This window comes from Oncorhynchus clarkii, chromosome 32, assembly GCF_045791955.1.
Source record: "Oncorhynchus clarkii lewisi isolate Uvic-CL-2024 chromosome 32, UVic_Ocla_1.0, whole genome shotgun sequence".
Lineage (NCBI taxonomy): Eukaryota > Metazoa > Chordata > Actinopteri > Salmoniformes > Salmonidae > Oncorhynchus > Oncorhynchus clarkii.
This window is the reverse complement of record NC_092178.1, coordinates 14,445,230-14,472,117: the sequence shown is the minus strand read 5'-3', so window position 1 is coordinate 14,472,117 and position 26,888 is coordinate 14,445,230. Positions and strand designations below refer to the sequence as shown.

Below are 26,888 nucleotides of genomic sequence, written 5' to 3'. Positions count from 1 at the left end.
AAATAAACACTGCTGTCTATCTGCTAGCCACTCACCTTGACATGGAGCAGCTGAGGGGACACACCCGGCACAGAGTCTCTTGTATCAGCGCTGAAATACGACACCTCCTGTCGCATGATGGCGGGTCGCAGCACGTACCCAGAATTCCCGTTCTGGCGGAACCAGGCGATGTTAAGGTCCATCATCAACCCGGGCGTCTGGTAGTTCAAAGCCACAATCTGGCAACCGCACTTCCACAGGTCCTGTGGGTTCATGTTGCTGGAGTCGATGCGCATGGCGCTGGGGTAGACCCGCGACAGGAAGCGCTTGTTGTAGTTGACAAAGTCTCCTGGGTGCTCGCTGGCGCAGCGCAAAGCTAGGGTCTCATTGAACGAGCAGAGCTCCCAGGGTTTCTGGATAGAGAACGACATCTGGAAGTCTGTGAACTGTACTGACTTGCACAGAGTCACCAAGTCAGAGAGCTCCTTTAGGAGCTGGAACCGTTTAGGGGTAGTAGGAGGGGTCAGGGATTTAATGCTACTAGTACCACCACCCCCTCCACCTTTCTGCCCCCCCTCCCCCGCTCCTTCTCCACTGTTACCAGCCTTCATCCTCTGGCACATCTCCGCCCCCTCGTCTTCGTCAGTCACGTCCCCCTCCGCCCCCCCGCATCCCTCCTCCAACTTCTGCCCCTTCAACAGGATCTTGCCCCTCAGGGCATTAGGCGAGGGCAGGTACACCTCCCCTTCCCTGAGGGGCTTCGTGTACAACCTCTCCCCTAGTATCCTCCTCAGGTGCTGGAGCATGACTCTCTGCTGGCAGGGGGAGCAGTGGTTCTCCACACACAGGATCAGTGGAAACTCCGAAGCCTCGAACGCAAAACGGCCGATCACATCCAGGACACAGTGGAACTTGACGGGCGAGGTGAGGGTGTGACTGGTATAAACCACGGGTTCGTTGCTAGGGCCATCCCAGACATCCACCTCTACACACCTGCAGCCCATCTTTAAAGCGCGGATGTAGCCGGTGATGTCAGCGGGCCCCTTGAACTGGTCCTCGATGAGGTAGGTGTTGTGGGAGGAGTTGATGTAGTAGTGGGATAAGGGCTGGCTCATGTCCTGGCACACCTGGCTGTGCTCCGGGTCAAACAGGTGGCACTCCAGGGAGGTGAGATATCTGGTGAAACCGTCCAATGAGAGGCAGCCTTGGCGACGTCCCTCCTCCGACGGCTCGTGGGATTGGATGAGCTCCAGACTGGTGTCTTCAGTCACCTAGACACGGAGGGCAGAAGAGAACAGAGAAATGAGCATCTCTTGAAGTGAAATTGTTACTTGTATTTCTAAATCGACAACTGTCTATTGGAGAGACACTTTATTTCTTATCAGCTAGACAGAGCAAAGAGGGACAATAGAAGAGAAAAAGAGAGAAAAGGGGAGAGAACCCATTGAAACTGTCCTACTGGCAGAACAGAAAACCCATTGAAACTGTCCTACTGGCAGAACAGAAAACCCATTGAAACTGTCCTACTGGCAGAACAGAAAACCCATTGAAACTGTCCTACTGGCAGAACAGAAAACCCATTGAAACTGTCCTACTGGCAGAACAGAAAACCCATTGAAACTGTCCTACTGGCAGAACAGAAAACCCATTGAAACTGTCCTACTGGCAGAACAGAAAACCCATTGAAACTGTCCTACTGGCAGAACAGAAAACCCATTGAAACTGTCCTACTGGCAGAACAGAAAACCCATTGAAACTGTCCTACTGGCAGAACAGAAAACCCATTGAAACTGTCCTACTGGCAGAACAGAAAACCCATTGAAACTGTCCTACTGGCAGAACAGAAAACCCATTGAAACTGTCCTACTGGCAGAACAGAAAACCCATTGAAACTGTCCTACTGGCAGAACAGAAAACCCATTGAAACTGTCCTACTGGCAGAACAGAAAACCCATTGAAACTGTCCTACTGGTAGAACAGAAAACCCATTGAAACTGTCCTACTGGCAGAACAGAAAACCCATTGAAACAGTCCTACTGGCAGAACAGAAAACCCATTGAAACTGTCTTACTGGCAGAACAGAAAACCCATTGAAACAGTCCTACTGGCAGAACAGAAAACCCATTGAAATTGTCCTACTGGCAGAACAGAAAACCCATTGAACTGTCCTACTGGCAGAACAGAAAACCCATTGAAACTGTCCTACTGGCAGAACAGAAAACCCATTGAAACTGTCCTACTGGCAGAACAGAAAACCCATTGAAACAGTCCTACTGGCAGAACAGAAAACCCATGAAATTGTCCTACTGGCAGAACAGAAAACCCATTGAAACTGTCCTACTGGCAGAACAGAAAACCCATTGAAACAGTCCTACTGGCAGAACAGAAAACCCATTGAAACTGTCCTACTGGCAGAACAGAAAACCCATGAAATTGTCCTACTGGTAGAACAGAAAACCCATTAAAACTGTCCTACTGGCAGAACAGAAAACCCATTGAAACAGTCCTACTGGCAGAACAGAAAACCCATGAAATTGTCCTACTGGTAGAACAGAAAACCCATTGAAACAGTCCTACTGGCAGAACAGAAAACCCATGAAATTGTCCTACTGGCAGAACAGAAAACCCATTGAAACAGTCCTACTGGCAGAACAGAAAACCCATGAAATTGTCCTACTGGTAGAACAGAAAACCCATTGAAACTGTCCTACTGGTAGAACAGAAAAGTGGTCCTCTTCACCATCCTTACCTGAGCCATGCCCTGCTCAACCTCCAGGAACCTCATTAGATCCTTGGTATCCAAGTACTCCTTGTTGCTAGAGAATTGCACCAGCAGGAAGTAGATCTCCGGTCGGGTGCAAAGGTCGTGAAAGACCTCAATGAACTCCTCCTTGGTTACCCTGTCCTCTATCCCTCCTCTTCTGTTGTCTGCGTTTGCTCCAGTCCCAGCTCCAGATTCACCCCCATCCCTTTCCTCAGCTTCAGTCACAGCTGGAGCCCTATCCTCATCGCCAGCTCCTGAGCCAATCACAGCTACAACTGAAGCCCCAACCTTTGCTTCAGCCACAGTTCCAACTCCAGATGTCCCGGCCCCATTCATCCTCTCCTTGACACGATGGAGCTCCTTAAACCGGTGTTCCACTTTCTCACTCCTCACCCCAGGGTTAACACTCCTGATCAGACTTACAGCCGACCGCAAACTGATCCCCACCTCCTCTCCTCCACCCTGTCCATCTGAGACAACCATAGAGGAAAATGTCTCTGCTAGCCAGGCGAGACGAAGGCTGTCCTCACTGCTGGCCATCATGTCTATGGCATGCTTCCCATACAGAATCAGATACCTAGGATGAGACGGAGAAGGATTGCACAGAGATTGTCATAATTAAAAGATACCAGGGTAGGAAATACTATGGGAGTCATCTGTTCCAGTTGTTTTCATTCACTTCCATTGTCTAACTGTGAGATCCATTTGGGTGTCGGTCTAGATTTACTGTACATCTTCAAGGATCTTGACATCCTTTTGATATGACACCACTTAGCCATGGAGAGTTGTTTAAACTAAAGCACAACCAGATCTGGCAACCTAGCAAGACATTGTGGACATCTATCCTACCTCAGGCCAGTGACCCAGACGTTGGCCACCTCTGCAGAGTTAGCCACCAGGTCCAGAGCTTCATAGGTCTCTCCATAGATGATAGAGAAGGCACAGTCCTCAGAGATTTGGTCATAGACGCCGTTGGTCCTAAAGGTCTCTGTGTTGCGGCCGGTGCGGACCTAGAAAGACACAAAGAAGGATCCAATCAAATGAGACCAAGTACAGAACAGTATACATGAGAGTCAAGAGTTCTTATTGTTTCACTCAGTTCCATTGACTGACTGAGTTATATTTGGCTCCAAGACAGTGCTGAAGAATAGTCCATTCCTGATGAGTGCAAACTCCATTTAAATGTATTGCAGATCATTCAATTTAATTGCTCTGTTTTTTACAGGAAACCAGACGTCATTGCATTTATCAGGAGTTAACTCCATAAAGATTCATAACATCGCTGTCTCCACTTTGGTCTCCTCCTAGGTGTGTACCTACCTCTGATGGAAGGGACGGCGATACGGGTGTAACTACCTACCTCTCTGATGGAGGGGACGGCGATACGGGTGTAGCTACCTACCTCTCTGATGGAGGGGACGGCGATACGGGTGTAGCTACCTACCTCTCTGATGGAGGGGACGTCGATACGGGTGTAGCTACCTACCTCTCTGATGGAAGGGACGGCGTTGCGGGTGTAGCTACCTACCTCTCTGATGGAGGGGACGGCGATACGGGTGTAGCTACCTACCTCTCTGATGGAGGGGACGGCGATACGGGTGTAGCTACCTACCTCTCTGATGGAAGGGACGGCGATGCAGGCCTTGTCTGACTCCTTCTTGGAGGGCTCCCATCGCAGGGCCTGCAGACCTGACTCCAGCAGGTAGTAGCGTTGGTAGACTCGTGAGTTGGAGCGCACCTTCCGAAACTCAGTACCCTCCATCTGGAGACAGATGAGACGTCAAACATGCACACACCTTGATCCTATTCACTAGGAAGCAAATGGGCAAAAACGGGAAGGAACTGCCTGCACTTGACTTTTTTTTTCTTTGTTTTCCGTTGTGAAATGTTTTGCTATGGTGTGCACTAACGAATACACCCCAGTTATATTTCAGTCACTTGTATAAAAAACAAACCAACAGACACTGCCACTTCAGAACTGTACAACTAGAATGGAACAAGTGTAACTAGTGTAGTAACTGGTTTATAATTAGTGTGTGTAATGGGTGATGTTCCCCACCATGGCGCTGATGCAGTCTGCAGCGCTGCTGATCTTCCTCTCAGAGAGACTGCTGCTGAAGGATACCGTCTTCTTCCTCTCACGACCAGCACGAGACCCATCCTATAGAGAGAGGAGGAGCGGATGTGTGGGGAATCGATAAGAGGAAATTAGAGAGACAGAGAGAGAGAGATGAATGAATGAATGAATACAGATAAACCTACACTCCTACCCAGCCCAGCAGAGGCTCATTTCACTTTGCTGGTGTTCTTTCTGATAACATGTGTCAGAGTGCCTTTGACCTTCACCAATAACCCATTAATCAAACACTGATGGGCTTTGAAAATTCTAATTCCATGCCCCCTTGATGACTTTGGCCTCCGAATGATCTGAGTTCTATCACTGTTCCGCTCGAGGAGAGAGAGAGAGGGGTGGGTTTATTCAATTACGGATATATCTAGCTCTAGATTTTTTTTGAACTGTCAAAGGCAATCTGTGGCAGCATCGGTGCTGGAGTCTGAATGATGGAGAACCAGGGAAGAACAGAGGGGGCTCGGTCACGTTCTGTAATCCAATCACGTTAACACACATTAAAAGGTTCCTCTAGCGCAGCCAATGAATACCTTGGCAATCTTATCAATCAGCCTAGCCGATACTCAAGAATAGGTCTAACGCGGGTAAACATTAAACTTAAATCGGAGTAATGTAGAATCAATGTAGAATCAATGTAGAATCTGAACCCACACAAACACCCATAGAGAAATGCACCAAACAAATAGGTGTAGGACCTTAGCAATCTTCGCTGCACAGCCTCCTGAATGTAATTCTATGAGCCCATCTATCTCCTTCATCTGCGTCAGCCTTTACTGGCTTTATTGTCTCCATGGGGAAATGTTGTTGTAGTGTCATGTACACGTTTAAAGTGGCATTTAAACAACAAACAAATTGACAATACAACTTTCATAACAGTTACTGAGTTGATAGGAACATTAGCCTGAGCTATTTAGGAGGGATACCACACCTGGCACAAATGATTGTCTAGTTGTGTTTTTCCTGCTGAGGGGTGCTCTATACCTGCGACCAGAGGGGAGTAGTTCAAAGTCCGGGTGGCTTGGGTCTAAAATGATTTTGTGAGCCTTGCGGAGGGCCCTGACCTTAAAGATCTCATCCAGGCCTGTCTGTTTGACTCCAAGTACCTTGGGGAAGGCCCTGACCTTAAAGATCTCATCCAGGCCTGTCTGTTTGACTCCAAGTACCTTGGGGAGGACCCTGACCTTAAAGATCTCATCCAGGCCTGTCTGTTTGACTACAAGTACCTTGGGGAAGGCCCTGACCTTAAAGATCTCATCCAGGCCTGTCTGTTGGACTCCAAGTACCTTGCTTGCTGTGGTGATAATCCCTCTCAGCATATTTCTCTGGCTGACAGTGGAATTGCTAAACCAACAAACAATACAAAAAGTTTAAATACTCTCTTTTTGTTGATCAGGTCTGTACATTTACTCTACTGAAGCTTCTTGTCCAAGAGGAAACCCAGATACCTTGTTCAGAAGCTTCAGTCATTTAGTACGTCCTTTTATCTATGTCATATCGTTAAGGTTGACTGCATCATACACTGATCAGGGTCAAAGGTTAGTTGGCTAGTCACGTATAACCAATAAAAAGCCCCTTTAACTGTTCAACTGTAAACAGCAGGACTGTTTGGTAAAAAGAGGAAGAGAGATTGCTGTGAGAGAGAGAGAGAGAGAGAGAGAGAGAGAGAAGAGAGAGAGAGAGAGAGAGAGAGAGAGAGAGAGAGAGAGAGAGAGAGGTGCCTGGTATGTACACATGAGTGTGATCACATGGAGAGGGGACACGGAGTTCGGGGGGATAGCTAGAGAAAGAGAACAGTGGTGGTGGGTTTTAAGTCCCTGTTCCTTCATGTAACAGTCTCTGTCAAACAGGTGTTCTCCCAACAGGGATCAGTTATGTCTGATCATCATGCCTCCTTTATTCATCAACTCATGGCTCCCTTTTCTCTCTTCTCTATTCCCACTCTTTTTTTGTTCCTGGAAGATAAAAAAAAAGAGTATCCCTTTCCTCTCTGCTGCTTCTTTGAGAATATCTTTGGAGAAATCCTGGTTACACGCCAGCCAGACAGACAGACAGACAGACAGACAGACAGCCAGACACTAGCTCCAGTGATGCCAAAGAAAATCAATGTGGCACTAAATCTACAGTCCTTCATCAGTACTTGTGTGGTTTCTCCCGGCCATTCACACCCAGGTGCACATAAAACGCCTTGAGACCAAGCGATAATGACTGGACATAAATACCATCGAAATGCTATCAATGACTTGTTTATCTTGCAGTCCAAAGGCCTGTGTCTGTACCATGTATAGCTTAGACACTAGACATTCGTTACTGATACAGTGCCTTGCGAAAGTATTCGGCCCCCTTGAACTTTGCGACCTTTTGCCACATTTCAGGCTTCAAACATAAAGATATAAAACTGTATTTTTTTGTGAAGAATCAACAACAAGTGGGACACAATCATGAAGTGGAACGACATTTATTGGTTATTTCAAACTTTTTTAACAAATCAAAAACTGAAAAATTGGGCGTGCAAAATTATTCAGCCCCCTTAAGTTAATACTTTGTAGCGCCACCTTTTGCTGCGATTACAGCTGTAAGTCGCTTGGGGTATGTCTCTATCAGTTATTATGTTGGGTTATCAGCTGTTGTCGAACATGCCTGTGTGAAAAGAAGATTCTCTTCCTCAAAAGTGTGCAGTGAATTCTACTAGATGAAAAGCCAAACTGAGTATGACATCCTGGCATTTAAAGCACACTAGATTATTGAAATTGCACATAATATAAACCTTCATGTTTTTGCTAGAGGTGCAGCGGAATGGCCGATTAATTAGGGCCGATTTCAAGTTTTCATAACAATCGGTAATCGGCATTTTTGGATTCCGATTATGGCCGATTACTTTGCAATCCATGAGGAGACTGCGTGGCAGGCTGACCACCTGTTACGCGAGTGCAGCAAGGAGCCAAGGTAAGTTGCTAGCTAGCATTAAACTTACCTTATAAATAACTATCAATCTTCACACAATCACTAGTTAAACTACACGTGGTTGATGATATTACTAGGTTAACTAGCTTGTCCTGTGTTGCATATAATCAATGTTGTGCCTGTTAATTTATCATCGAATCACAGCCTACTACGCAAAACGGGTGATGATTTAACTTGCGCATTCTCGAACAAAGCACAATCATTCCACGACTGTACCTAACCATAAACATCAACGCCTTTCTTAAAATCAATACACACAAGTATATTTTTTTAAACTTGCATATTTAGTTAAAAGAAATTCATGTTAGCAGGCAATTTTAACTAGGGAAGATGTGTCCCTTCTCTTGCGTTCATTGCAAGCAGAGTCAGAGTATATGCAACAGTTTGGGCCACCTGGCTCCCTGCGAACAAATTTGCCAGAATTGTACATAATTATGACATAACATTGAAGGTTGCGCAATGTAACAAGAATATTTAGACAACGGCTTGTATTTCTGTGTTTATTATAATTCATTCTATGGTTTGATAGAGCAGCCTGACTGAGCGGTGGTAGGCGACAGCAGGCTCGTAATACCCTGACTACAGCGAACGCGCGTCGCATGAGCGAGCGTTGCAAAATACATTTAGAAATCTATGTTATTCAATTATTGCACCCACACAGCTCGCGAGCGTCAACAGGCGTCTGCGTTGCCAAGAGATAAAATAGAAGTCCTTTCAATTTCTGACACAGATCACGCTGCAAGTCCAGTCTTTCCCATCTCCTCATTGGTTTATAGAAGCAGGTACCCACATGCCATCTCCTCATTGGTTATACCCACGTGGGTGATTGAAAGACGAAAAGTGTTGCCGGTTGTCATGGTAAAACTACGAAAGTTTAAATGCCATTCACCATATAAGGAGGAGAGATGACTAAAAACGATTCGGTGGACCGTTTTATGTGTGGAATAATTATCGGAGTAGAGGACCTTGTGCATTTCAGGTAAAATAACAACCTAATGATTATATCCCAGGACAAATTAGCTAGCAACAGCAAGCTAGCTAAATAGGACAAATTAGCTAGCAAGTGCAAGCCCCAAATTAATGTTATTAGTTTAGAGTTTGTTTTGATATTTTAACCTGCGTGTCGTGATCGCGTTTGGTGTAGGGGGACAAAATACATTTATGCACGATGGCGCACGAGCGCAGCGGTTTGGGTTCCGTGTTAGAAATGCTTGCTTCCCAGCGCTGTTTATGTCGTCAAGCCTATCAACTCCTGAGAGTAGGCTGGCAATACTAAAGTGCCTATTAGAACATCTAATAGTCAAAGGTATATGAAATACAAATGGTCTAGAGAGAAATAGTCCTATAATAACTACAACCTAAAACATCTTAACTTGGAATATTGAAGAACTGGGAATATTGAACCACCAGCTTTAATATGTTCTGAGCAAGGAACTTAAACGTTAGCTTTTTTACATGGCACACATTGCACTTTTACTTTCTCCAAAATGAGCATGTGTAAGGGTTCTCGTCCTCCTCTTCTGATGAGGAGTAGCGAGAAGGATTGGAGAACCAATGCGCAGCGTGGTAAGTGTCCATAATGTTTTTAATAAAGACAATAGAACACTCGAACAAAACAATAAACGATGACGTGAATATACAAAACCAAAACAGTACAGTGTGGACCAAACACTCACACGGAAAACAAACACCCACAACCCAAAAGTGAAAGCCAGGCTACCTAAGTATGATTCTCAATCAGGGACAACAATTGACAGCTACCTCTGATTGAGAACCATACTCAAAAACAAACATAGAAAAACAAACAGACTGCTCACCCAACTCAAGCCCCGACCATACTAAAACAAAGATATAATAACAGAACTAAGGTCAGAACGTGACAGCATGTTTCATTATTTGAGACAAAATAGATTTGATGTATTATATTAAGTTTTTAAAAAGTGTTCATTCAGTATTGTTGTAATTGTCATTATTACAAATATAATATATATATATTTTTTTAAACCGGCTGATTAATCGGTATCTGCTTTTTTTGGTCCTCCAAAAATGGGTATCGCCGTTAAAAAAATCATAATCGGTCGAACTCTTGTTTTTGCATACTACACTGCTCAAAAATATGAAGGGAACACTTAAACAACACAATGTAACTCCAAGTCAATCACACTTCTGTGAAATCAAACTGTCCACTTAGGAAGCAACACTGATTGACAATAAATTTCACATGCTGTTGTGCAAATGGAATAGACAACAGGTTGAAATTATAGGCAATTAGCAAGACACCCAATAAAGGAGTGGTTCTGCAGGTGATAACCACAGACCACTTCTCAGTTCCTATGCTTCCTGGCTGATGTTTTGGTCACTTTTGAATGCTGGCGGTGCTTTCACTCTAGTGGTAGCATGAGACAGAGTCTACAACCCACACAAGTGGCTCAGGTAGTGCAGCTCATCCAGGATGGGACATCATTGCGAGCTGTGGCAAGAAGGTTTGCTGTGTCTGTCAGCGTAGTGTCCAGAGCATAGAGGCGCTACCAGGAGACAGGCCAGTACATCAGGAGACGTGGAGGAGGCCGTAGGAGGGCAACAACCCAGCAGCAGGACCGCTACCTCCTCCTTTGTGCAAGGAGGAGCAGGAGGAGCACTGCCAGAGCCCTGCAAATTACCTCCAGCAGGCCACAAATGTGCATGTGTCTGCTCAAACTGTCAGAAACAGACTCCATGAGGGTGGTATGAGGGCCCGACGTCCACAGGTGGGGGTTGTGCTTACAGCCCAACACCGTGCAGGACGTTTGGCATTTGCCAAAGAACACCAAAATTGGCAAATTCGCCACTGGCGCCCTGTGCTCTTCACAGATGAAAGCAGGTTCACACTGAGCACATGTGACAGACGTGACAGTCTGGAGACGCCGTGTCGATAACGTTCTGCTGCCTGCAACATCCTCCAGCATGACCGGTTTGTCGGTGGGTCAGTCATGGTGTGGGGTGGCATTTCTTTGGGAGGCCACACAGCCCTCCATGTGCTCGCCAGAGGTAGCCTGACTGCCATTAGGTACCGAGATGAGATCCTCAGACCCCTTGTGAGACCATATGCTGGTGCGGTTGGCCCTAGGTTCCTCCTAATGCAAGACAATGCTAGACCTCATGTGGCTGGAGTGTGTCAGCAGTTCCTGCAAGAGGAAGGCATTGATGCTATGGACTGGCCCGCCCGTTCTCCAGACCTGAATCCAATTGAGCACATCTGGGACATCATGTCTCGCTCCATCCACCAACGCCACATTGCACCACAGACTGTCCAGGAGTTGGCGGATGCTTTAGTCCAGGTCTGGGAGGAGATCCCTCAGGAGACCATCCGCCACCTCATCAGGAGCATGCCCAGGCGTTGTAGGGAGGTCATACAGGCACGTGGAGGCCACACACACTACTGAGCCTCATTTTGACTTGTTTTAAGGACATTACATGAAAGTTGGATCAGCCTGTAGTGTGGTTTTCCACTTTAATTTTGAGTGTGACTCCAAATCCAGACCTCCATGGGTTGATAAATTTGATTTCCATTGATAATTTTTGTGTGATTTTGTTGTCAGCACATTCAACTATGTAAAGAAAAAAGTATTTAATAAGAATATTTCATTCATTCAGATCTAGGATGTGTTATTTTAGTGTTCCCTTTATTTTTTTGAGCAGTGTATTTAGGAGGCAAGTGTGGGTATTGGGACAAGACCAGTAACAAGTCTCTAGAGAATGATATGTAGTTCTATGAGGATATCGTCTCACAGACAGAGGTTTGTGTTGATCTGGAGGAGCAAATGCCATGTGACCTATTCAATAGACTGATTCAATTACAGTCTCTATAGAGCCACTTCATTTGTCATATGTCTACACACAACCTCAGTGCACGTATCAATACACACACACACCTCGGACATCAATACAGACCCTGAACAAATGACCTTGAAAAGAGAGTACCTGGCCACACAAACACACTCATTCAGTTGTACACAAGTGACCTGTACGCAGGCTTATAAAGACAAGCATGGTGAGAAAAACAAACAAACAAACACACACACAGTGTACACTGTCTTCTAAAATGTTTGCCAAAGAGTCATGTAACCTTTACCGATCTGTAACCTCTACTTGAATGATAGAATTAGCCACGCTACCTTAACCACACTCAGTGTGTGTGTGTGTGTGTGTGTGTGTGTGTGTGTGTGTGTGTGTGTGTGTGTGTTTATGCATCGTTGGGAGAAAGAGCGAGAAAGAAAGAAACAAAATCTTTGTCCTCAACAGTTCTCTCCTTGTCGCCAGTGTTTCTCATAAATCCGAGACATATGGTGAAAACCTTCCATCGCCACTCTGAAGCCTTCAAAACAGGAAGCAGTGGTCAGTCACAAAGCAACTTCCTGTGGTGGTCTGGGGCATCACAGGAAGAACTGAACTGAAGAGCCAAGCTTCTAGACATGAGACAAAGCTGCATCCAAATGCACCCTATTTCCCTACGTAGTGCACTACTTTTGACCAGGGCCCATATGGGACAAACAAGATTGTAGACGCATTGAAACCACAGAGTTGTGTTCTCTGAAATGAAGCTGTTGGGAAGCCTTGCGAATGTTTGTTTTTTTATCACAAATGTATGTATGTATCTACACTATATATGCAAAAGTATGTTTCAGCCACACCCGTTGCTGACAGGTGTATAAAATCAAGCACGCAGCCAAGAAATCTCCATAGACAAACATTGACAGTAGAATGGCCTTACTTATGAGCTCAGGGACTTTCAACGTGGCACTTTCATAGGATGCCACCTTTCCAACAAGTCTGTTCATCAAATTTCTGCCCTTCTAGAGCTGTCCCTGTCAACTGTAAGTGCTGTTATTGTAAAGTGTAAACGTCTAGGAGCAACAACGGCTCAGCCGCGAAGTGGTAGGCCACACAAGCACACAGAACAGGACCGCTGAGTGCTGAAGCTCTTAAAAGTCCTCTGACCTTGGTGGCAACACTCACTACCGAGTTTCAAACTTCCCCTGGAAACAACGTGAGCACAAGAACGGCTACTTGGCCATGGAAATGGGTTTCCATGGCCGAGCAGCCGCAAACAAGCCTAAGATCACCATGCTATGCATCGGCTGGAGAGGTGTACAGCTTGCCTCCATTGGACTCTAGAGCAGTGAAAATGCGTTCTCTGGAGTGATGAATCACGCTTCACCATCTGGCAGTCCAACAGACAAATCTGGGCTTAGCAGATGGCAGGAGAACACTACAGTTGGCACTATGCATTGAGGTAGGTAAAGGTTGGTGGAGGAGGAATAATGGTCTGTGGCTGTTTTTCATGGTTTGGGCTAGGCCCCTTAGTTCCAGTGAGTGGAAATCTTAACACTACAGCATACACTAGCATTCTAGGAGATTCTGTGCTTCCAACTTTGTGGAAACAGTTTGGGGAAGGCCCTTTCCTGTTTCAGCATAACAATTCCCCCGTGCACAAAGCGAGGTCATTTTAGACCCAAGCCACCTACCTGGACTTTGAATTACTCCCCTCTGGGCGCAGGTATAGGGCACCCCTCAGCAGGAAAAACAGAACGAGACAATCATTTGTGCCAGGTGTGATATCCCTCCTAAATAGCTCGGGAGAATGTTCCCATTGTAAGGCCAGCAGGCTAGTCTTTTCTTAAAAAATATATATATATATTTCTTATTTCTTACTATTATTATTTTTATTGGTGCGTAACTGTTATGAAAATTGTGTTGTCAATCTTGTTTTGTATTTAAACGGCACTTTAAATGTGTACATGACACTGCAACAAAATTTCCCCATGGGGACAATAAAGTCAGTAAGTAAGTAAGTAAGTCCATACAGAAATGGTTTGTCGAGATCGTTGTGGAAGAACTTGGGATGAATTGGAACACCGACTGCAATCCAGGCCTAATCACCCAACATCAGTGCCCGATCTCACTAATGCTCGTGGCTGAATGGAAGTCCCTGCAGCAATGTTCCAACATCTATTGGAAAGCCTTCCCAGAATATATACATGTAGGTCCATCATCATTTCTACATATTCTATCTAGTTTTAGACGCTCAAGTGTGTCCTGAGCAGACAGGAGAGATCCATTTTACTGCATTATATGGGTGAGTGAACAGATGGAGGGAGAGAAAGATGGAGAACAAGAGAAGGAAATGGCAGATAACCTCTCCCTGCTTCTCAAGGCCTGAGGTTCTGAGGGGAAGTATGAGGAATCAACAGGGGATATAGCTAAAAATGAATGTGATAGATAGAGGTATGCCGAAAGAGAGCGAGGAGAGAGATAGACGTGGGGGGATGAAGGTCGGAACAGAGAATACTGTGTGTGCTAAATAAATCCAAGCCTTTCCTGGAATGCATTAATACTGAAAGCTTTGGCACACAGACAGACCACATTCCTAAATCACAGACCCTTTAATCAACCATTCTCTAACCACTGACCTAATTCCAGAAGATAAAGCTGTGTGTGAAAATGTGTGAGGGTGTGTGCGCGTTGTATAGATAGGTGCCTTGTAGCAGGTAGTCTCTAGTCTATCTATGCTGTCACTTAGCAACTTCAGATGCAAACATGGTGTTCAAATCATGGTCTCAGAACACAGGTGTGTAATCAACACCCACCCAGAATGAGCCTCATTACAGAACACTCCAGTCAGCAGAATTTGAATGTTTTCAGAATACTGTAATATCTCAGGATATAAAAAAATTCTAATTAAATAATGGCAATAGGAATTATCCTTTAAGTGGACAACAAAAAAAAATTAAATAATTAGGATGCTTAAATAAGTGACAAAGAAACAAATATATAAAGATAACTTTATCCCATTAGCAGATTGAATGAAATGGAACAATCCTCCCATCAATTTTACAGGTAGAATAAACCTCTTCAAAATGGCATGGCTCCCAAAAGTATCCTCGGTCATAACAGACTTCATATGGGCAAATAAAACTCATAGAATAAAATAGGAAGGTTTTACATCTTCCTGAGTCTGAGGGTGGTTTTAACATTCCAGATGTGGAACTGTATCAATTAGCCACCCAACAAGACTTGAGATGTAGAGTTAAATGCACTAAACTGGAACAATGGGTACATATTGAAGATGCGCATACTCAATCACAGATGATTTTTTACGTGTTTGTTTTCAAAGGATGGAGCTAAGAACATGAACAATTTCCCAGTTAGAACACTAGAACAACATGGAAGATTAAACTGATTCTACAAGAACCAATATCACTCCTAAAAACACACCCCTACTGAGCAATCCTTGGATAGCTTTTCAGAAAGGTATAAAATAAATGACTTGGTAACAGGAAATACAATTATTTCCATGACAGAATTAAAAAGCCATTTTGGACTGACCAATGTGACATTTTTAAATACATGCAACTTAATAGTTGTAGATCACAACATTTTTATTTTAAATATTTTGGACAACAAAGCAATGTTGAAGTAATTCTATTTTAGTCAGAAAATGAAATTCATATGATAGTTAAGATATATAAAACCTTGCAGAGAGCATATCCAACTGACAATCTCTTAGAAAAAAATATAAACTAAACTATTGGAACCAAGACCTAAAAATAATTGATATAACGGCACAAGATGGAGGGAGTGTTGGAACATAACGAAATAAATTACAGTGAAAGAAAATGTATGCTTAATCCAGTATAAACCAATGTACAGAGTGGATTATTCAAGAAACAAAATGTACAAAATTGACAGCACAACGGCAGTCATGTCTTAAGTGTAAAACTACAAATGACTCAATAATGAATGCTTTCTGGGAGTGGCATAAAGGTCAAAAGTTATGGGCGGAGTTAGAAAGTTGGCTGTCAGACGTTTTACAATGTAAGTTTACTTTTAATCCATCTATCGGCATATTTGACGACACAACATATTTGACGACACGACATATGAGGGTGCGGTGAGATACCCAATGGGTTGGACCATACTTTTCTCATCAATTATTTTGAAAAAACTTTATTTAACTGGAAATCAAATGATCTTCCGTCGTTAAAATAGAGGATTAATCAAATTCATTATTTAAATATTGACAAAATGTGGGCTACAGAGAGAAACAAAACAGTGCAATTTGAAGCCATTATGGCATAAAGTGTTACAAGCGCTGAAGATATCCCAAAAATGTGAAATGAAAAGGGATGTTATTGTGAGACGGATGGGTATGAATACAGTGGGAGCATGTGGGTCTGAGCAATTATGATGTCATTAATGTTTGTTGAAATGAATGTATGTCTGAGTTGTTGTTTTTGTTTTTATCCATCTTTTTTCTCTGTATGCTGAAGGTTGGGCAGTCCCAGCCATCATCATGTCTAGTTTAGTGGAGCTATGTTTGTGGGATGTTAAGTTGTCTTTCTATATTGTTTATAACATTTTGTTTAAGTATTTAAAAAATAATTAGGATGTAGTGTAGGTCATTAGTGGGCAGACTAAGAGACGATCAAGAGACACACAGTAGGTACCAGCAGGCATAAACACATGGCTATCTGAGATCTCTGTGCTAAAAACAAAACACACACACAACCAAACCCATAACACAAAAAATCTAATAAATGTTCTGGACAGGGAGTCTTAGAATTCAAAAAGTGTAGGCCTAACTATGATCATTTTGTCCCACTTCCTCAACTGTGTGTGTGTGTGTGTGTGTGTATGACATTCATGCATTTTGTGTGCGCATGCGTGCGTACGTACGTACATGATACAGTATGGGAAAGGAAGTCACTGTTACAACGGGGAGGAGAAACAGGAAGTGTGAAGTGGTTGTGTCATTCCCTCAGCAACAACATGATTCAACACACCATTTACTTCGCAACACCCACACCAATCCATAACCAGCAGATGGACTCAGTCAAGTCAAAACCACCAACTAAGAGCTTACCAGAAGTATCTCTCCTCAAGTCAGAACCACCAACTAAGAGCTTACCAGAGGTATCTCTCCTCAAGTCAAAACCACCAACTAAGAGCTTACCAGAAGTATCTCTCCTCAAGTCAAAACCACCAACTTAGAGCTTACCAGAATTATCTCTCCTCAAGTCAAAATCAACCAACTAAGAGCTTACCAGAAGTATCTCTCCTCAAGTCAAAACCAACCAACTAAGAGCTTACCAGAAGTATCTCTCCTCAAGTCAAAATCAACCAACTAAGAGCTTACCAGAAGTATCTCTCCTCAAGTCAAAACCACCAACTAAGAGCTTACCAGAAGTGTCTCTCCTTCTGTACAAATCTTTGATGTTCCAGATGAGATGCATGTTTTAGGATGATTCTCAGGTAAAAGGCGGACATGATGAAGGTAATTCAGACAAAGAGTTAACCACAGTTTCTGCTTAAAACGTGACAGCAGCCCTCAGCTGTCCTGTAGGCCCTCAGTTCAACCCCGAACCTACTGAACCACCAGAGGCTGGAGGGTAGTGGAGTTTGAGTTATCAAGCACTTTGTAAATATTTGTTTGGATGTTTGGGCATGATCAGGCTTTTGTTTAAAATGTAGGACGCCTCAGTGAAGCCTTGGTGAGTTAGGCGGTGGTGAATCTGGTGATTGTTATCACACACACACACACACACACACACACACACACACACACACACACACACACACACACAGTTGAAGACGGAAGTTTACATACAGTACACTTGGGTTGGAGTCATTAACTCGTTTTTCAACCACTCCACAAATTTCTTGTTAACAAACATTCATTTTGGCAAGTCGGTTAGGACATCTACTTTGTGCATGACACAAGTCATTTTTCCAACAATTGTTTACAGACAGATTATTTCAATTATAATTCACTGTATCACAATTCCAGTGGGTCAGAAGTTTACATACACTAAGTTGACTGTGCATTTAATCAGCTTGGAAAATTCCAGAAAATGATGTCATGGCTTTAGAAGCTTCTGAGAGGCTAATTGACATAATTTGAGTCAATTGGAGGTGTACCTGTGGATGTATTTCAAGGCCTACCTTCAAACTCTGTGCCTCTTTGCTTGACGTCATGGGAAAATCAAAAGAAATCAGCCAAGACCTCAGAAAAAAATTGTAGACCTCCACAAGTCTGGTTCAGGTACCACGTTCATCTGTACAAACAATAGTACGCAAGTTTCAACATCATGAGACCACGCAGCCGTCATACCGCTCAGGAAGGAGACGCATTATGTCTCCTAGAGATGAACGCACTTTGGTGAGAAAAGTGCAAATCAATGCCAGAACAACAGCAAAGGACCTTGTGAAGATGCTGGTGGAAACTGGTACAAAAGTATCTATATCCACAGTAAAACTAGTCCTATAACGACATAACCTGAAAGGCTGCTCAGCAAGGACGAAGCCACTGCTCCAAAACCTCCATAAAAAAGCCAGACTATGGTTTGCGACTGCACATGGGGACAAAGATCCTAATTTTTTGAAAAATGTCCTCTGGTCTAATGAAACAAAAATAGAACTGTTTGGTCATAATAACCATCGTTATGTTTGGAGGAAAAATGGGGAGGCTTGCAAGCCGAAGAACACATCCCAACCGTGAAGCACGGGGGTGGCAGCATCATGTTGTGGGGGTGCTTTGCTGCAGGAGGGACTGATGCACTTCACAAAATAGATCGCATCATTAGAAAGGAAAATTGTGCATATATTGAAGCAACATCTTAAAACATCAGTTAAAGCTTGGTCGCAAATGGGTCTTCCAAATGGACAATGACTCCAAGCATACTTCCAAAGTTGTGGCAAAATGGCTTAAGGACAACAAAGTCAAGGTATTGGAGTGGCCACCACAAAGCCCTGACCACAAAGCCCTGACCTCAATACTATGGAAAATTTGTGGGAAGAACGCCTGAGTCAATACATGTTAGAATCACCATTGGCAGCGATTACAGCTGTGTCTCTAAGAGCTTTGTACACCTGGATTGTAAAATATTAGCATTTTTCAAGTTCTTCAAGCTCTGTCAAGTTGGTTGTTGATCATTGCTAGACAGCCATTCTCAAGTCTTGCCATGCATTTTTAAGACAATTTAAGTCAAAACTGTAACTAGGCCACTCAGGAACATACAATGTCATCTTGGTAAGCAACTCCAGTGTATATTTAGCCTTGAGTTGTAGGTTATTGTACTGCTGAAAGGTGAATTTGTCTCCAAGTGTCTTTTGGAAAGCAGACTGAACAAGGTTTAACTCTAGGATTTTGCCTGTGATTAGCTCTATTCCATTTCTTTTTATCTTAAAACAAATTCTAGTCCTTGCCGATGACAAGCATACCCGTAATATGATGCAGCCAGCACCATGCTTGAAAATATTAAGGATGGTACTCAGTGATGTGTTGTGTTGGATTTGCCCCAAACATAACGCAAATTCATTTCTTTGCCAAATTTGTTGCAGTTTTACTTTAGTGCCTTATTGAAAACAGGATGCATGTTTCGGGAAATTGTTTATTCTGTACAGGCTTCCTTCTTTTCACTCAATCATTTAGGCTTGTATTGTGGAGTAACTACAATGTTGTTGATCCATCCTCAGTTTTCTCCTATCATAGCCATTAAACTCTAACTGTTTTAAAGTCATTGGCCTCATGGTGAAATCCTTTGAGCAGTTCCTTCCTCTCCGGCAACTGAGTTAGGAAAGACGCCTGTATCTTTGTAGTGACTGGGTGTATTGATACTTGAAAAATTTAAGGAGAGCAGCACACTCTAGGAGCTTAGATGCAATAATTTAATAACCAAAGCTTCAACAGACAAGCTGTCTTCATCAGGGTATAATGACAAGTGTAACTACAAGTGTAATGGCTGTGCTCAATGCAATGGCACATATAAATGTAGATCCTTCAAAAACCACAAAACAGGGAAACCGATCCCAATTAAAGGTGTTATCATGGGCTCCACTAAGGCAGTTATTAATCTTATAACTTGTCCTTGTAGTAAAATGTATGTGGGTAAAACAAAGCGCAAAAAAAGTATGAATCTCGGAGCATCGTAGCACCATTCGGTGTAAAAACTCGACTTACCCAGTTGCGGCCCACTTTTTGGAAGCAAACCACCCAGATTTCATCCCTATGTTATATTGGCATTAAACATGTCACCCTCCCTAGGAGAGGGGGTGACCTCAACAATTTATTGTTAAAACGAGAGGCTGCCTGGATCTTTAATTTAAAGACCCTTTCTCCCTTCGGTCTCAATGAAGACTTTGATCTGAAGCCAGTCTTGTGATTATTGTGATTTTGCTATTGTACATGTGTGTAGGCTTATGTAGCCACATTGTATCTATGATCGTATGCTATCCATGTTTTTTGCATGTTATTTTGATATCTGAAGATTAAGCAATGATATCAAGCCACACCTGGCTGTGATTTCAGACACCTGTGTGTGTCCTTTGACACTATATAAACTAGTGACCAGCAGTGTTTGTCATTGTACCCTGATGAAGACAGCTTGTCTGTTGAAACGTTGATTATTAAATTATTGCATCTGAGCTCCTAGAGTGTGCGGCTCTCCTTAAATTGTTAGTGTTCTACTCCGCTGGCCAGCGGCTCGCCTAAACAGGTGTACGTTTCTTTTGCCTCTAGATGGATGTACTGATTCACCATCCAAAGTGTAATTAACTTCACCATGCTCAAAGGGATATTCCATGTCTGTTTATTTAACCCCTCTACCAATAGGTACTCTTCTTTGCAAGGCATTGGAAAAACCTCCCTGGTCTTTGTGGTTGAATTCACTGCTCAACTGAGGGGCCTTACAGATACTCGTATGTGCGGGGTACAGAGATGAGGTATTCATTCAAAATCATGTTAAACACTATTATTGCACACAGAATGAGTCCATGCAACTTATGTGACTTGTTAAGCACATTTTTACTCCTGAACTTATTTAGGCTTGCCATTATAAAGGGGTTTAAAACTTATTGACTCAAGACATTTCAGCATTTCATTTTAATTCATAAACATAAAAAAAAAAAAACATAATTCCACTTTGACATGATGAGGTATTGTGTGTAGGTCAGTGACACATTTCAATTGAATCAATTTTAAATTCAGACTAACACAACAACATGTGGGAAAGTGGGGGTGAATACTTTCTGAAGGCACTGCATGCATGTACAGAATTAGCTGTGTGATTCAGAAAACATCATTTGTTCCATCACAACCACTGAAGGAAAAAGATTTAAAGTTGTTGGTTTGCTGTGGTTACTTGTTCTAAAACAGCCTGAAGCAATGGGAAGTGATCTAAAGTAGGCCAGAGCATGCTAAAGTGGGCCAAAGACGTCAATCAATGTTAACCAAAGTAGCAGGTTGGAAGAGCTACAATTCAAACCATATCCTTCCCCAGCTGTCTGCCAACCCCCCAGGCTAACACTGTTCTCACAGTCAGAACACACACACTGGGCAATCATTAATACTCATACAATACTACAAACACAGACCAGATTTGTCATCCAAACAGTTGAAAATATACCACTCAAGTTCCAAACAAACTCACTACACCTAACCACCCCCGCTGCCCCTCCATACGCAGAGACAGGATACTAGACAGATACAGGGTACCCCTCAGAGACAGGATACTAGACAGATACAGGGTACCCCTCAGAGACAGGATACTAGACAGATACAGGGTACCCCTCAGAGACAGGTTACCCCTCAGAGACAGGATACTAGACAGATACAGGGTACCCCTCAGAGACAGGTTACCCCTCAGAGACAGGATACTAGACAGATACAGGGTACCCCTCAGAGACAGGTTACCCCTCAGAGACAGGATACTAGACAGATACAGGGTACCCCTCAGAGACAGGTTACCCCTCAGAGACAGGATACTAGACAGATGCAGGGTACCCCTCAGATACAGGATACTAGACAGATACAGGGTACTCCTCAGAGAGTGACACATACTACACAAACTACATATGCTCACACACCCACTCACACACGCTGCTGCTACTATGTGTATTATTTATCCTGGTTGTCATTTTCACCCTTACCTACATGTACATATTACCTCATACCCATGCACATTGACTCATATTACCTCGTACGCATGTACATTGACTGATATTACCTCGTACCCATGCACAGGCCTCCACAAGTCTCCACAAGTCTCCTCGTACCCAATTGTAGACCTCCACAAGTCTGGTTCAGGTACCACGTTCATCTGTACAAACAATAGTACGCAAGTTTCAACATCATGAGACCACGCAGCCGTTATACCGCTCAGGAAGAAGACGCATTATGTCTCCTAGAGATGAACGCACTTTGGTGAGATAAGTGCAAATCAATGCCAGAACAACAGCAAAGGACCTTGTGAAGATGCTGGAAGAAATAGGTACAAAAGTATCTATATCCACAGTAAAACACACTATATCGACATAACCTGAAAGGCCGTTCAGCAAGGAAGAAGCCACTGCTCCAAAACCGCCATAAAAAAAGCCAGACTACGGTTTGCAACTGTACATGGGGACAAAGATCGTACTTTTTGGAGAAATGTCCTCTGGTCTAATGAAACAAAAATAGAACTGTTTGGCCACATTATGTTTGGAGGAAAAAGGGGGATGCTTGCAAGCCGAAGAACACCATCCCACCGTGAAGCACGGGGGTGGCAGCATTATGTTGTGGGGGTGCTTTGCTGCAGGAGAGACTGGCGCACTTCACAAAATTGGTGGCATCATGCGAAAGGAATCAATCAGGGACATCAACCAGGAAGTTAAAGCTTGGTCGCAAAAGGTTCTTCCAAATGGACAATGACCCCAAGTATACTTCTAAAGTTGTGGCAAATTGGCTTAAGGACAACAAAGTCAAGGTATTGGAGTGGCCATCACAAAGCCCTGACTTCAATCCTATAGAAAATGTATGGGCAGAACTGAAAAAGAATGTGCGAGGAGGCCTACAAAGGAGGCCTACAAACCTGACTCAGTTACACCAGCTCTGTCAGGAGGACTGGGCCAAAATTCACCCAACTTATTGTGGGAAGCTTGTGGAAGACTACCCAAAACGTTAGACCAAAATTAAACAATTACCAAATACTAATTGAGTGTATGTAAACTTCTGACCCACTGGATATGTGATGAAATGAATAAAACCTGAAATAAATAATCCTCTCTATTATTATTCTGACATTTCACATTCTTAAAATAAAGTGGTGGTCCTAACTGACCTAAGACAGGGAATTTTTTTATGAGGATTAAATGTCAGGAATTGTGAAAAACTGAGTTTAAATGTATTTGGCTAAGGTGTATGTAAACTTCCGACTTCGTATTTATGTATGCATGTATGTATGCATGTAATTTTGTGTTCAGTTGTCCCATACCATATCGTTCTCTGCTGCCCTTTGAAGATACACAGTTTGTGTTGCAAGTTAGACGTGTGCTGTAGCTATCACCACCACATCAAACAAACGCAGCACCAGCAGATAGCAGCGCTGTGGCTCCACACTCTGCCGCATACGTCGAGCAGCAACGCCCTTGCAGAGAAGTCATTTAACGCCACTTTCAGCACAGCGTGGGACAGAGCTGGTTATTTTAGGCGCCACACAACTTTTCTGAAGCATGGCAGAAAGGTAAACACATTTGTGTTTCTGACAATCCTTTACTGGCAACGCAGAAACAAATAAAGTCAACGAATAGAAAGAGAAAGTGAAAAAAGGAGTGAGGAAGGAAGTTATAGTTGAAAGAGAGTGACAGCAACAAAACTTGAGAGAGAAAGTTAGAGAAAGTTAGAGAGGGCGAGAAAGAGAGAGAGAGAGGGCGAGAAAGAGAGAGAGTGAGAGAGGTGACGGCAACAAAACACGAGAGAGAAAGTTAGGGGGGAGAGAGAGAGAGAGAGGTGACGACAACAAAACACGAGAGAGAGAGGGGGAGAGAGAGATGGCGCGAGAGAGAGAGAGTCATCAGTATCTCTAACTGTTCGTGACTCAAAGCAACATTGCAACATCAAATGTGAGGAAATTGGCCAACCTCCTGCCCTGCCAAGCGCTGGGAGCGAATCAGACCGGCACAGAGCCAACATTGACGACAAGTCATTCCTCTGTAGGGAGCAGTATCATACAAAACTGGCAACGTAAGAGATCAATATAAGGCCTAATAAAACATTCAGCAAAACCTACAACACAAGATGAACTGTTTGGACAAGCCCAAAGTTTATGAATTACATTAAAGTCCTATAAAGAAACATAAGTCTTGCTGTGATCACAGATCAAGCAATGATTTCATCACATACTTGAGTCCTTCTCACCAGTTGTCAGATTACCTTCGGGATGTGAAGATAAAGGATTTATTTCAAAGTTTAAAACAGGGATGAAGTCTGTCTAAAGTAGAAGAATAAAGAGGGAGGAGCTGGGTGAGATGGGTCATTCCATCCAGCCCAGTCCAAAGATCTACGAATAAGTCTGTCTTTCTGTCTGTCTTGAAAATAAAGACAACGCAAAGCTAGCTTAGTAATAGGCCTAGAGATAGGCATTAAAAACACTGCCAAATAATAGCCTATTTATTTCAAGCATGTATTGCATTCATTGCCAGCAGCTGGAGCGCAAGGATCTGGGGTGCATCTCAATAGTCTAAAGGTGCTTCCTCTCCTTGTATCCTTCCCTTTATCTGCATTGATCTGGAAAGACAGGATAGGTGAAAGCGATCACCTGTCCAGGTCTTGCCAATCCGTGTGGTCTAAAGAGAGGGACTGGGAGAAGAAGAGGCAACAGGGAGGAGAGGAGACAGGGAGAAGGAGAGGAGACTGGGAGAAGGAGATGAGACTGGGAGAAGGAGAGGAGGCTGGGAGAAGGAGAGGAGACTGGGAGAAGGAGAGGAGACTGGGAGAAGGATAGGAGACTGGGAGAAAGGAGAGGAAACAGATAGGAGACAGGGAGAAATAGTATTTAATGCCCTCCAACCTTTACCTTGATAATACTGCTCCGCCTAGGGATTCCTTTGGCATCTGTAGTTTCTCCCGCTCCCGGTTTGTCAGTCATTGGGGATTCGGGGCCAGTTTCAGGTTGGACAGCAGTCACGGTGTCTGACACCCCGCAGCCTCCGTTGGACAGCAATTCCTCACGATGCGTCTCGAGGCTCACCCCATTGCCTGGCGAGGGTTTCATCCCAGCAACAGGTGGGCGCGCACCCTAAACTGTCTTTAAATCCGCTATAAATGTGGATTTTCGTTCACGGTAGCTGTGTGTAGGTCTTGATTGGTGATCGCCTCGCTACGTGAAATAACTGACAATAATACGATCCACGATGCTTCAGCACGCCAAAGCGACAAGGCTTTTTAACAGACAGCCACACAGCCCGTGTTATCTTGCAAAGTAGACTACCCAAAATATATCCTCTACAAATCTTGATTCTCCGTCGGTAGACATTGCTTTACACGAGAATGGGAATGCCAATGATAGAAATAATCTGCAGCATCACCTTCTGCCGGCGACTCACCAGAATGGAAATTCAAAAAGAGATTTATGTTACAATGAACCGGATGGCACACCTCAAGTGCCCTGCGCAGTTGTAACCACTCCTGACGGCGCTATTGTCATCTTCATAACAGGGAAGTGAAAGCAACTGGCTTCAGGGGTCATGTCTAGATGGGATACAGATTTTGTCAAATTGACGTCAAAACTATTTTTTTGTGCATTTTAGCAAACCTTAACCTAATTATCCTAACCTGCTGCATAAGTTCTCCTAAACCTGCTACGAAAAGTCAAGTTTGACAAGAGCTGTATCCCTTCTAGATAAAACTGCTTCGGGGTCTTGACTTGTCAGTTCTCACCACCTAACCGTTGTAGCCTAGGCATAGTCTATACAAATACAGTAGATGAGCAGCATATTTCCAGCTGGTGTCGAATTTATTCACTGTCTGCGTGGAAACAGTGGCGCGAGTGTTACACTTTGGGCACCTACCTATTGATGGGTTTTCATACAACAGCCTAGTACGGATGCAATATTGGCTACGTTTCCATAAACATGTCTACTTCTTCTTGACTGGTAAGTGTGAACCGTGGTGATCCCCACATGGCATGAAACAGATTACCCTTCTGAGACCCAGCAATTCATTTGTGTCTTCTCTAGTGGACATCAGTTATTGGTCAGTATCTCTGAGTCCATTCAAGCCACTGCGTTAACTCCTGTAGTCCCTTTGAGAAGACATTATGGGCTTTCCAATATCACATGTGTGTTACCTTGACAACTTTACCTTCCTGGTTCTTAAAAAAATGTCTGCCTACAAAAGTAGCACATTTTATGGAAATTTGAAAAGAAGTGTGTAAGTATTACCTTTTCTGATATTCAAATTGATTATAGTAAGTAAGGAATGGTTAAGTGAGTTGTCAGGACTGTGTAATATATTTGTTTTACATTAAATAAGAGCTAAATAAGAGATTATCAAGAAATGTCCTATGTAGTGGATACCCAGATGTCACAGCTATGCTTTCATCTACTGTACCCATTGACAGTAATGTAAATGTTTTTCATCTACTGTACCCATTGATAGTAATGTAAATATTTTTCATCTACTATACCCATTGACAGTAATGTAAATGTTTTTCATCTACTGTACCCATTGACAGTAATGTAAATGTTTTTCATCTACTGTACCCATTGACAGTAATGTAAATGTTTTTCATCTACTATACCCATTGACAGTAATGTAAATGTTTTTCATCTGCTATACCCATTGACTGTAAGGTACTTTTTGTTTCTTATTTATGTCCTAATGACAACTACAGAGGACAATTTTACACTTACAATAAAAGATAAATAACAATATTTTTCTAATTTCTTTCTTGGTAACATGTTTTTCTTCCACCCCAAACACTTACGTTATATTACATTGAAGAAAATCTAAAAATTGTGTCTCTTGAGAATATAACATTTACATTTGACATTTGAGTCATTTAGCAGACGCTCTTATCCAGAGCGATTTTCAGTAGTGAGTTTTTCCTTTTTTGATTATAATGATTGGATTTTTACATGAAAAGTTATTGGGCAAACAAATGTAATCGTGCCAATATTCCAATGGACATATCCAGGCTACGGATGCATAAACACTCTTCTATTCTGTAAGACAAAACCTGTAGGGAAAATTGCACAAGT

At 43.2% G+C, this 26,888-nt stretch overlaps 1 protein-coding gene across 2 annotated transcripts in view; it reads right to left on the bottom strand.

Moving 5' to 3' along the window:
* Positions 1-25,318, bottom strand: part of LOC139391624 (inactive phospholipase C-like protein 2) — a 40,599-nt gene extending 15,281 nt beyond the window's left edge. Inside the window, exons 1-6 of one of the 2 annotated variants that reach the window (XM_071139002.1) lie at positions 24,704-25,318; positions 4,803-4,904; positions 4,356-4,505; positions 3,593-3,753; positions 2,729-3,320; positions 36-1,250 (exon numbers count right to left, since the gene is read on the bottom strand). In XM_071139002.1, the coding sequence (XP_070995103.1) occupies positions 36-1,250; positions 2,729-3,320; positions 3,593-3,753; positions 4,356-4,505; positions 4,803-4,904; positions 24,704-24,901 (2,418 nt within the window). In that variant the 5' untranslated portion in view covers positions 24,902-25,318. Of the gene's footprint in view, positions 1-35; positions 1,251-2,728; positions 3,321-3,592; positions 3,754-4,355; positions 4,506-4,802; positions 4,905-24,697 lie in introns of both variants that reach the window. The other variant, XM_071139001.1, reaches the window with a different exon arrangement.
* Between the last annotated feature and the right edge of the window lie 1,570 nt (positions 25,319-26,888).